General features: G+C 38.6%; 1 protein-coding gene across 25 annotated transcripts in view; it reads right to left on the bottom strand.

The window, feature by feature from the left end:
• INPP4A (inositol polyphosphate-4-phosphatase type I A) overlaps nucleotides 1-12,861 on the bottom strand; it is a 107,398-nt gene continuing 94,537 nt past the window's right edge. For 14 of the 25 annotated variants that reach the window (XM_072932430.1, XM_072932436.1, XM_012569592.5 and 11 more), the window contains one exon: nucleotides 1-3,108. In XM_072932430.1, the coding sequence (XP_072788531.1) occupies nucleotides 2,976-3,108 (133 nt within the window). In that variant the 3' untranslated portion in view covers nucleotides 1-2,975. Of the gene's footprint in view, nucleotides 3,109-6,629; nucleotides 7,278-12,861 lie in introns of those variants that run through there. The other 11 variants (XM_072932395.1, XM_072932403.1, XM_012569590.5 and 8 more) reach the window with 1 other exon arrangement.

Raw genomic sequence — 12,861 nt, forward strand, 5'->3', positions numbered from 1 at the left:
TTGTTATTCTTGTCAGTTCTTTATTGGTTTTCATCCTAAAGACTAGCACATTTACAGCATACATGGATTGGATGAACTAGAATATATAAAACAGTAACCATATGTTTATGATATATTAATACTGCCCAAAACCAAATAAATAAAAATATTTAAATGCACAAAGCTTAGCAAATACAGTCATGTTGGGACAAAACTGTGTCATATAATACAATAATTTTACACGTATAAATGAAAAAAAGGCAACTGTGCTGTAGGTACTTTCACAGAACATACACAGAACATACTTGGCAAGTTTTCTTCATTTACCTTTGTATGTTTTATAATTTAAAAAATGTACTCAAAAAAGGAACATTAGACAGAACTTCATTTTACAGTAATCCTCTCCTGTGCAACAGAAAAGCTCCCTTCCCCCTTGTGAAGGTCCCACGTGGATTTCATGTGTCACAGTTTTCTCTGGAGGCACCGATCGAGCCCTCGCTGTTGGCGCTGCCCTCGGGAGGAGCCCGAGCCGTGCCCATCCCAGCAGTGCCATGTCCATCCCAGCAGTGCCATGTCCATCCCGGCAGTGCTGTGCCCATCTCAACAGTGCCGTGTCCATCCCAACAGTGCCGTGCCCATCCCGGCAGTGCCATGTCCATCCTGGCAGTGCCATGTCCATCCTGGCAGTGCCATGCCCAGGGCATGCCCAGGGACACGGCGCTCGGCAGCTCAGCACCCCCGCACAACCGCGCGGCACCCGGGGCTGCAGCTCCGCCATGTGCAGGCAAAATTCAGCAACTTTTTCAGATTACACTGCTACACAAAATAAATAAAGGATCGCTAAGCTCTATAGCAGGTCTAATGATTGTTGGCCACCATCTAAGAGAGTGGCACTGCTAATTGTTACAAGAGACATTTGTTATTTCCTTCTGAAGCTGAACATTGGGAGATTTTTAGTGTAACAATACAGGACTTGAAATAAACCACATTTGAAATAGACAAAATAAAATTATCAACTCATAAAAACTAAGGGATATAAAGAGCATAGTTTATACAAAAATAAAGTAGCATTTAATAATGGGCTAGGGACTGAAGGCTGAGCAGAACTAATGGAGTAGCATGTCTAAAGAGATCCCATTGAAAATTTTTTCATCGTATAATTGTTTACTTATTAGCAAAAAGTAAAACAAAATCAACATTTATTAATTGGCAAACAGGGTTTGTAACATTTCTGAGGGACTGTTCTACTGTAGATGATTTGTTCAGACCTGGGGTAGGTACTACAATACATTGCTTTTGCACAGAATTGCATGTTTTGTTTTCCTAATGAGCCTAAAATAATGGTAATAGCCTAGTTCAGCAGAACTCTCTGACCTGGCTTTGTGACATGCTGCTCAGTGTTAAACTGCAAAAAGCAAAATGCAAAAACTGCTGGACTTGTAACCCCCAAACCTACATGGGAGCAGAATGAACATGGCTGATTGATAGAGCAGTGACAGCACAGACAAACATCAGTGAGTGGGAGAAAGAAATCAGAAAACAGCCATATACTTACCTGGCTGTTGCCACTCCCACCAGAATAAATGGGCAGCTTTTTTTCTATTCTAAAACTCAGATCCTTAGAAACCAAGAAGGAAAGGACATGTGCTGAATGAAACTAGCTAGAGATTACTGGATCCTGTTAAAATCTGGAAATGAATGTTTAGTTGCTTTTTAAAATGCTATCTTAGCTTCAAAGGCGTTCTTTGGGAGATTATTTCAGAGGAGATCTGTTGAACATTTTTATCAAATGCTATCCAACTGACCACCTTTGTCATAAGCTAGAACCCACCTGTGGTTCTCAGGCACAAGCAGTAGCACTGAGCAGTTCCTCTCTATCAACACAGGGCATTGCTACCTTCCTCAGAAATACCCTGACACCGGCCACACTTCCCCCCACCAGGACTCTCAACAGGCGAAATGCAAAGGTAAACAGAAACCAATTTTGAAGCAAGGAGGGGATGATTTTTGATTTTGAAGCAAGGGGGATGCATTGGGCACTTTGAGCATTTTGGTAATGATATACAAAACCGATACAGAAAAATCGTACACTGACCAAAATAATGTAGCACCCCGAGATACTGATGCTTACAATCCAGAAGTGATATAAAAAAACCATGGGTAAAAATGTGTTAATTAATGTACAACACCATGGAATATACTGAACATGTCATGTGCAACATCAGCAACTTGCTTGTTGCACTTGCCTCAGAGTGGGGAAGGGCATGGGGAACTGTTGCTGGCATTAATAGTTAAGCATCATGACGTTTCTGAAATACTTTTAAAAAACAGTTGTATGCCCAAGGCCTTCTCTGCCAAAGATGACAAGAATTTGTTTAATTTTAACAGAATTATAAATTAGACCTCACATGTCTGGCCTTTTATATATGGTAAATTTCATACATGAAGGTGGCATCCTATATACAGTAAAACAATTTTTTCTCCTGGCTCTTATTGTGCTGATTTTTTTTTTTTATCAAACCCCCTTTTATTGATTGTAACAATGCGTTCTTCAGTTATTAAACTGTCTAGGATCCTTTTTATTTACAACTTTTGAGTTTTACTCTCAGTTTTAAAAAGTTTAGGAAAAGCTCAATCTGAAATCAACTCAGTATAAAAAGATGTTATGGAAACAGCTGCCTAAATGCCGTTCCTAGAGTCCTTGCCCATCCAGGAGGTACCTAGCTATTTGCATATAGGTAATTATTAAGTAGCACAGTATCTGCTCATCTTACATACACTGAAGGCTATTGAAACGGGCAGAGAGTCATCACACTATTCTCAAGCTAAGGTGTCAGAATAATTGTTACTATAGATTCCAATTCAGTAACATGCTCTGTATGACCTAACGAAACATACAAAAAGGTTATTTATCTCTTCTGGATGACGAAATCATGTGTCAATCTAGAGTGTATCCACATGTTTTAATGGAACAGCAATTAAAGGACATAGTATGCTTATGTTTCAACTTTTCCATAAGTTCCTTCTGGAGGCCTGTAATACTTTGGGAAAGCCTTCAGTTGCAGGGAATTAAATGCATACTTGCGACATCCAACATTCTTCATTGTATTTTCTCGGCGACAACCCTCACTGGGGAAAAAAACAAGCACAAAAAATGACAGCAGTAAAAGGGAAAAAAAAAAAGAAAAAAGACTTAAACTAAGATGAAATGAACTGGTTATTTTATAGCATTAAAATAAAGTTGGTTATATTTAATGAGCGTTTAATTAATTTGCCACTGCAAATATTAAAAGAGATGATTCATCATACAATGCCAGTAAGAAGCACACAGAATGGACACAAGCTATGTCTGATTGCTAGTTTTGCATTTCTAGAAAGCAGCAGCACATCTACTGAAAAGGTTCTTTCGCTGTATTTCACAGTTTCATGTATTTCAAGGTACACTTTTGTGGAGTTCACATGCCATTCACTGCACAAGGGATCCCAAGGGATTGCTTAAAAGCAGTTCTGCTAATTTATTAACACATAAAGCTTAAAACCCAAACCTGCTGATCTCTCTATAAGAGATTTAAAGTAATTTTATTGTTCCCTGTATGTCAGTATTATAAGTACTTACTTAAAGATTAGAGCTGATACAAAAATAATGTATGCCTTCTAGCTATCTCTGCATGCATAAATGGATGTGAAAACCAAAGCAATCTAAAAAAATGTCCTAATCATGAAATAGTGCAAAAAAAGACTGGCTGCATCGACAGTCATCACTCCAAAGAAACAAAGCTGTGCAGAATTTAATTTTCACCCAATATTTTGGTGCAACTGCCCCACATTACAAAGAGGTTCTGTGCTACAATAGAAAACTACTCCAGTTATAAGGCTTCTTTACACTTGTAAATCTAATCCAGAGTTCCTTTGATTATATCCAAAAAACAGACATACAAAGAGGAAGCACTATCTTTTAAATATGTATTATAAATCAATTTAGGCTTGCAGGAGAATTATTTTCCCTGATTGAGGACTGGAACCTAGACAATGACTACTAGACCTTCATGGCAACGTGTACAGTACAGCATCTTATGGTAGAAATGTCAGATTAGTCCTGCCTTGGAGATGCTGCAGCATCTACCAGGTAAGCTGTGATCATCTGATTCAAAATGAGGGTTTGGATTCTGGTTCAGTTTGAAAACTCTCGTGCTCTTACAGACCTCACCATTCTTCTAATTTTGGTTCATGAAACTGGCTGCAACTGTGTTCTGTATGTAACACCTAGTTTGACTTCATAAAATACAGTAATTTTTTAATTTTTTTTTTTTTTTTTTTTTTTTTTTTTTTTTTTTTTTTTTTTTTGCTTTAAGGAATAGTTTAACTAAGTTTGAAATTTGTCTCCGGAGCACATTCTGTGCTTTCCTTTTATAGAATGGATCATCTGTGATGACACTGTTTTTCTGGCACTGGTTTGTGTTTCACAAAACTCCCCCGACAGCTCTTGCAGCCAAATAGATACATCAAAAGTTTGCACAAATCATACTTCAGAGAACTAATAAAAGCAGTAAGTTTAACTAGCAAATATGTGATGCTAGGTGAGTATTTTAACTGCAAAGTGAGTAATTCTCTTCATATCACATTTCACTGCATCTGGCTATTGCATGTGTCCCTTATGGCACAGATATGGTGACAAGGATTTATTTCCTACATTTCACATGCCATCTTCCTTCTCTTGGAAGCACGTAAGTAGGACGCACTACTGCATCTTAAACCTGAATGCCTTAACAAAAGCACAGACCAGGCACCAAAAGGAAAAAAATACCCAAACTTGTCCCCATCAAAATTAAGAAGAAAAGAAAAAGCGTACATTGTTTCCAAAAAGCTTGGGCTTGCATTCCAAAGAGTTTTAAGGTGCAATCATGAGCAGCACCTTCACACTTTAAAGAGATTAATAATCTCAGGGAGCTCAGTGAATGTGCCTGCTGCCACCAGAGTGTGGCTGGACACTTGCCAGGCTGCCCAGGAAAGTGTTTATGGCCCCAAGTCTGCCCGAGTGTAGCAAGTGTGTGGACAGTGCTCTCAGGCACAGCCTGTGGCTGTCCTGTGCCACGCCAGGAACTGATTCCTGACCCTTCCAACTCAGGATATTCTGTGATTCTAAACCTACTTTCACATCTGGTTAGACTGAACCCAGGACACTCCCCACATTGCAAGATCAAGGCACAGTCCAACCTGACAACTGCTCACCTTGTAAAAAGGCAGCCTGGGGCACCCCAGCAAACAAACCAGTGCTAACCATAAAGAACAGATGATTTCCATGGAGACACAGCAGCAGCAGGTATCAGCACAGCACAGGGATGTGTCCCAAACCACCACACCTTGATAACCCTCAACAGCAGTGAGGATGTACCGAAATCTATTGCAACTAAAAATAAATATGATATGTGCTTTATATATATAAATAAACATACATGTCTTTGTGGTGTTTTTTTTTTGTTTTTCTTTTAAAAACAAAATTGGAAGAATAGTGAGGAAAAATATTAAGAGATAGTGTACTGTACAGTCTGATTTAATGAAGACACAAATATAATCACACACTTTTTTTTTTTTTTTTTTTTTTAGTTAGAATAATTAAATCCACATTTAGGATTTAATTCTGATTTTTATTCTAACTGTGTTTTTTTGGTTTGGTTTTTTTTTTTTTTTTGGTTTATAATTTCAGCATACTTCTCTCAGCAGCTCTCAATTCCATTAAAATTTATAATAAAAGCTAAAGCTATCTATATTTTTTGAGCAAGTTAATAGTAGAAAATACAAATCACAGTACTAGTTCTCCTCAGAAGCCCAATGTCATCTCAGGCACCAAGCGAAGTAAAATCCTTTATGAATTTATCAAACTACATTAATGAGGTTAGTTTTTTTATCAGCTATTGCTATTGACAAGCTCTGCCAGATCACAGCATCAACAAAATCTTTCAGTTTAAATAGGCCTCCCTTAGTTTGATGTTATATATAAATGAGGATCAAATTTCATCTGCAATTACTCTGCATAACTAAACTAGGAAGCCACTTTAGTCTCACCACTTAAATAAAAGTTAACTTACCATCACTCGCTTATCACTAAGTCACTATCAGCATCATAATTTATTAAAGCTGTGCAACGCTTAAAAATGGAAGTAACAGTAATATTTAGTCTAATGTAATTAAAATAAAGCCCAGTGGAAAACCTGAAACCCACCTACTAAAGGAGTTAACTGATACCTCCCTCTTCTTGCCTGAAAATTAAAGACCATTATCTTTAACTTCTAGGATGACCCTATTTCACAGTAAGCTCTATAACAGAGCACCTAAAATAGATAATGGATCGTTAGCAGGCTAATGCCAGTCACATCCCCTTCCTAACCACAAGGTTCATTTTCCTCATGTCTTTAATACATTGCAAAATGCAGATCAACAAATAGAATGAAATAATTCTGCATGCAGCACACTACAAGTTGTTTTCTGAATGTTTTCTAGTCTATTAGAATATATTTAACCATGAGAAAGGAACAAGACTATGGTTCTACAAACTGTTCAATAATGTAATTTGGATATTATGCTTTGAAATGAAAGTATAAATTTACTTCTTTAAATAAGTTTCTTACAATTTCTTATAAACCCCACCCATGTTTTTATTTTTCTCTTCATACCTCGTAAAATAGAAAGGCAAGATTAGCATACACCTTAAATATACAAAAAGATACAAATTCTTTTCAGGCAGAGTTCCTTTCTCTGGAATACATGAAACAAGTAACACAAAACTCTATTTGGTAAGAGATAAGAGATCTTCAGGCCGGCTAAAGTACCGAGGTAACAGGCCAATGTCAGACTATGTTACAAGCACTGAAAGCAGAACAATAATTTAAAGTTTCAATACAATTCTTTTTGATAAAATAATTTGATGTATATTTACAGTTCGGTACAATAGAAATGTAAAATTGTAAGGCATAATAATAATTCTTGGCAGACAATGCTATGACACATTCCTTTGTCCAGCAGGTACCAAGTGGCAATACACATTCAAGCACTTTTTTGTTTTTGTGGTTTTTGTAGTTTTTCCTTTTTTTTATTTTTTCCTTGTTTTTGAACTCTATCTTCACTTGCAACGTAATCTGGCCACCAGGTATGCTATGCTCAGAAACAGCCACACAATCAGTAAATTGGGGCTGAGAGCTAGTAAAGGAATAGAGTAGAGGAGGCTGGGATCTAGTCTGAAATCTCGGATGGGCACCAAGCCACTCAAGTTCTTCTGGGTGACTATCTCCCGTGTTCCAATGCTGTGAAAAGGAAGAAGTTTGGGAAGAGGGAAAATAAAACAGAAAGGAAGACAGACATGCAAATGTATGGATAAAAAGAGATGGCAACACAAGGTGGGCAAGAAAATGAAAAAACATGGAACAACACACAACAAAACCAGAAGATGAAGTAAAGAAAGAGTGGAAAAACATCTCAAAAATATGTATCAGTACAATTATAAAAATAAGGAGAGGGAAAGAGAATAAAAGAGAAAAATAAGAAAGAAGTACTGTAGTCTAGTGAAAATAAACACATGTAGGTTGAACATTAATGGTTTTCCATGTTCATTCTTTCAGATTACCCAGCAATAATACCCCATGCTGCTCTGCCATGCCTTAAAGAAGTGGAGCTCTGAAAAGCAAGCTGAACATGAATAACCATTGTAGTATTTGACCCTTTCAAACATCTTTCCATGTGGGCTGCAGTGATTTAATTTAACCTTTTAACTACCTGTGCAACACATTAATTAAAAAAAAAACAACCAACCAAAAACCACCTATTTTTGTGCTTGGACACGAATTCAAGGGTATATAAACAGGCTTATTTCTGAAGATGTGCTGCAAAGCCCATCTCATTGTGCACCCAATCCTTACACTGAGCACCAAAGAATACAGTGAAGGACAGCTCCTCAGGTAACCTGGAAGGCTTTGTAGTGTGGTCTTTAATTCTGGATCACTCTTACACCCTGAGCACTACAACTCTATTTTTAGTTCACAAAACAACAACTAAATAACCAAGATGAACAGTCCCTAGAGCACCTCTCCTACATGGAAAGGCTGAGAGAATTGGGTTTGTTCAGCCTGGAAAAGAGATGGCTTAAGGGTGACTGTATTGCAGCCTTCCAGTACTAGAAGGAAGCATACAAGAAAGAGGGAGGGAGACTATTTACAAGAGCATGTAGTGACAGGACAAGGGGGAATAGGTTTAAAGGTAAAGGGAACAGGTTTAGATTAGATATAAGGAAAAAATTCTTTACTCTGAGGGTGGTGAGGCAGCCAGGGATGCTTATCCCTGGGAGTGTTCGAGGCCAGGCTGGATGGCGCTTTGAGCAACCTGGTCTAATTGAATATGTCCACGGCAAGGGTGTTGGAACTAGATCATCTTCAAGGTCCCTTTCAACTGAAACAATTCTATTATTCTGTCCTTCTAAATGCAATCTGTAAGCCTGATGCTGTTTGAGCTTGTAAACTTGCTCCATCCATAACAAACCATCCATAACCTTGATGGTTGAGTAGCAGGGTTATGTAAACATCAGACAATGTCATGCAAGAAATCAGACACACCCTGAAGGTGGTGAAAAGGAGCATTCAGATGCTGGTGACACATCAAGTCAAATAGAATTAGGTGGGCAAGGAACTAAACCAACTTTATTTCTGATTTGGATTTGATCCAAATTGGTGATTAAGACATGATTTCACTCCTAGTGCCTACAGTGGACAACAGATTGAATCTGTGATGCCTACAAATCCCAATTACCTTTGTAGCAGCAGGGAGAGTGCGTGTGTGATCAGCAGAATCAGCCAGTGGAACCCTAGTGTTTACTGAAAAGTGGTGGATAAAGACTCAATGAAATGGCCTGGAGGAAGATAAGCACTTAAGAATATCGATAACATGTAAAACAATGGGAGAGGTAAAAAAGGAAGGCTAAAAATGTTAAGTTGGCATTATGAATATCACATGCCACATCTCCACTATCAAAAATTAGCATCAATGCTACTCAATTTTACACAAAGATGTATATACAGACACATATGATGGGAATGGAGGCAAGAGCTGGAAAGTGCTTTCCTTGTCACTGTTGGCACCCCCTGAAGGGTGAAAAGTCATCTTTCGGAAATATCAAATATTCCAAATTGTACAGGGTCTTAAATCAAAACATTCATCAGCGAACTACCTCTAGGAGAGGATTAGGGTTAGAAGACACAGCAAATTCCCTTCTGATTTACCTTACATATGGGAATTGTCTCTGGGAGGAGAGGCCAGGGCTGCCCCATGCTGGACACTGCTGGTTCCAGCCAGCTCCAGTGACCCACTGCAGGCACAGCTGAGCCCTCAGCCATGCTGCTGCCTCGAGGAAGGAGTGTGTGAGAAAGGGCAAAGCCCTGCATAGTAGTGAAGAGTGATGGGAAAAGATCTGAGAAAGAGCCCTGTGAGCACCAAAGTCAGAGAAAGAGAGGAGAAAGAGGTGAAGCAGTTTGCCCTGCAGTTATGGAGAGGAACTATCCACACTGCAGCCCATGGAGGACCCATAGTGCAGCAGATGAACATTTACTGAAGGAAACTGGAGGCCATGGAGAGCCCATGCTGGAGCAGGTTCATCCTGAAGGACTGCAGCCCATGGGAAGGACCCATACTGGAGTGGAGGAAGAGTGCAAGGAGGAAGGAGCAGAGGACTTATGGACTGATTGCAAAGCCCTGTTCCACATCCACTGTGCATTGCTCAGCATGGGGAGGAGGTTTGGCAGATGAGAAAGAAGCAGTGGAATACTTCGGCCTGGGATAAGAAGAGAGGTGGAGGGCAAGGTTTTTTAATTTTCATCTTTATTTCTTAATATCTCCAATCCATTGGAAATAAATAAAAAAAATTTCTCTGTTTTGCCAGTTCTGTACCCGTAACTGGCAAGGGATCTCCCGTTTACCTCAACCCATAAGCTTTTTCATGTATTTTTTTCCCCTGTCCTGTTGGGAGAAGGTAGTGAGCAGCTGGGTGGGCATCTGCCAAGTGGTCTAGCTCAATTCAATATGATTTTATTTTTAAAGCAAGTCAATCAGTGAAGAAATCCAACCAAGCTTTTTATCATAGCTGTTTTACTGCAGTGAGTGGTCATACGCAAACATGACTCCTAGGACTTTATTATGTAATCCTTTTAATCAGCACCATGGTGATTTTCCTCACCTCATTTCCAGCTGCTTTTCAAGAGCCCCTATCAGAGATGGCTCTTCTCTGTTGGCTAAATTGTTTGTGTTGCACCTTCCTAATTGATTTCATGTAATGAAAATGAGATGGGCTACCCTAAACATGCAAAGGATTTTGCTACCCAGGATGATCTTGACTGAAACTGCCTCAAAGCATATTCCCACAAATGCCAGCTCCACTGGCATTTCTGACAAGACAGAAACCTGGTAGGAAGAAGGAGGACAGGGAGTCAAAGATCTAGTGGGGAGCATGAACTGCAGATGGAAGAGGCTAACTGAACCAGCTGGACTTGGACTCTTGTTCTGCCTTTACTGGTGAGGTAGCCATGTCCTCTTAGCTTGGACTTCCAGGCATATCATCATGATTTTACTATTTGTGAGCTGGGAGTTACTGTGTGTTTGGTTTAGGACCGGAAAAGCTGTAACTTATTTACAGAAAATTAATTTATTGTAATAGCGAATTCGTTTCTAAGGTGAAAGCCACAAACTTGTATCTGTAAATTTCTACAAGAATCTAGAAGAACGCTCCATGCTCCCCCTCTGATGTCCCTGCTCATTGAACACAATTATCACAGATACATAATCATCACAAAAGGGAAGTCCCTGAGGACATGTAAGTGGGAACTAAGACCTCTGAAGACCAACATCACATGGAAGAAGATGATGCTTTCTTAATTTTTTCAAGAATGGTATAAGCAAGGACATGTTTCTTCTCTGGAAAGTTGTCAGTAGAGAAGAGATTAAATACTTTGAATCTCACAAATTACTAGTACTTCTTCCCTGTCCCTCCAAACGTCTCAGAAACTTCAAAAGTCTTCAAGAACAAACCAAACCTTCCTTTTACAGTTTAGTTAAATAAAAGATCCAAGTTAAAAGAACAAAACCCAAGTTTTCTGAATGCCCTAGAAGAAATTTGGGTACAATTTGCTATGCTTTTTTATCCTGTATCTGTTGTCTAGGTCAGGTCAAACTGTCCAGGCCGGAATGGGATTTGGTGGAGTTGGACTCCTACATATTTGTTCCATAATCCTATATCTCTCATTAAGCTTTATTAATGCTGTGTCATTGTTCCTGAATAGAACCGACAAATCGCTTTGAAAACACATCCAGTTATCCCAAAGCGAATAATATGTGAGGAAGAATGATCGTCTTGAAGAATGGTCTAATCTTGGTTTTCCTTCTGGACTAGTCAGTATTGGTCCTGCACAATCTCTCTTAGTCAAAGATTTAACAAAAGAAAAGTCATGTCCCTCACCTGCCAGAGCAAGCCCCTGATGTTGGTAGAATACTCAAGCTAAAGGTTTTGATTAAATTGGCCCTCTTTCAATATCCCTGCGTAGGTCAACACAAAGCAGTATTTTTCTTGGGTCAATATTTTATCTGATCCTGTGTTATATTAAATTGGTAGACTGAAGTACCCAATGTTATTATTAACCTCTCTCTCCCTATTGTGTCCGTCATTGCTTTAAAAAGCCCGGTGACCCAGTAAAGAATTTGAAGAAAGTAACAAGATTCCCAGTATTTCTCCTAGTTAGTTTTGTTCTTAATAAATACACAACTGTGAAACTGTATAACAGTTTCAGATGTCTATGTCAACAAATTGTGCCATTTAAATAAAGAGGTTTGAAAACCACTTAGTCTGTTTTAAATTAGTAAATTCTCCCTCACAAAGCTGTTTCAAGTTTTGTTTCTAATATCAAGGTTTAAGAACCTTTCATGTACTGTACTAACTCTGTGACAATGTAGCAAAAAGAGCAGCAAAAACCTGAAAATAAAGAAGTTCAGTGCCACCCAATTAGATGTATGTACAAACCCCCAAACTACTAGTGTAAGAGGCTGCAAGTGTTATTATATGAGACACTTTTCTTCTAGGTAACTAGAAGAGTAAGAAAGGGTCAAACAGCAAAAACATACAGAAAGGATAAGAGAATTGAACACTCTAGAGAATTTGGTGAAAAGACACACAGTACAGTACATTCGGTAAGAGTGAATGTTGAAAAACAGGACTGAACAGCATTGTTGAACTACATTGATAAAGACTAAAGCTAGATTTCTTATCCTTTCTTTTGGTATGTGACTTACGGAGTTTTCCAGCAGTGCTTGAAACAAGGCATTGAACAACAGTAAACAGATTTTTTTTTAAGTACTTAATTCTGCAAACATCTCTGCTGCTTCAGAATACAGAACATCATTATTTTGATATGACAACAGCACACTGACATGTTGTGATGAAATTTGGTTGCTGTAGTGTGAAACACTCATACTGACATTTCACCCAGTGAGCAGTGTTCCACTGCTAAAGAATACACTGGAAAACCAGTGCAAACTGCAGGTGTCTGTGTTTCAAAGAACAAAAGACAGATCATCCCTGAGTAATCTCCCTGAGCTAGAACTAAGAAACATAGTGCTATGACAGTTCAGGTAAAGTCATCATTAAATAACTTTCAAAGAAGCACCAGTTTCCTGTTCTGTAAGCTCAGCATTAACAAAAAACATACTTTTACATGCTTGTCTGAAAACCACTAATTTTCTACTGAAAACTCAAGCCCATCTGATATAAATCTGGTAAGAACCAGCTTTAGCATATGCAACTCATATGCACAGGAGGGATGAATTCTAGCAGTCAGTTTTACAGTTTCCTGACTTTAG

The sequence above is a fragment of the Taeniopygia guttata genome, chromosome 1 (assembly GCF_048771995.1).
Source record: "Taeniopygia guttata chromosome 1, bTaeGut7.mat, whole genome shotgun sequence".
NCBI classification, from domain to species: domain Eukaryota; kingdom Metazoa; phylum Chordata; class Aves; order Passeriformes; family Estrildidae; genus Taeniopygia; species Taeniopygia guttata.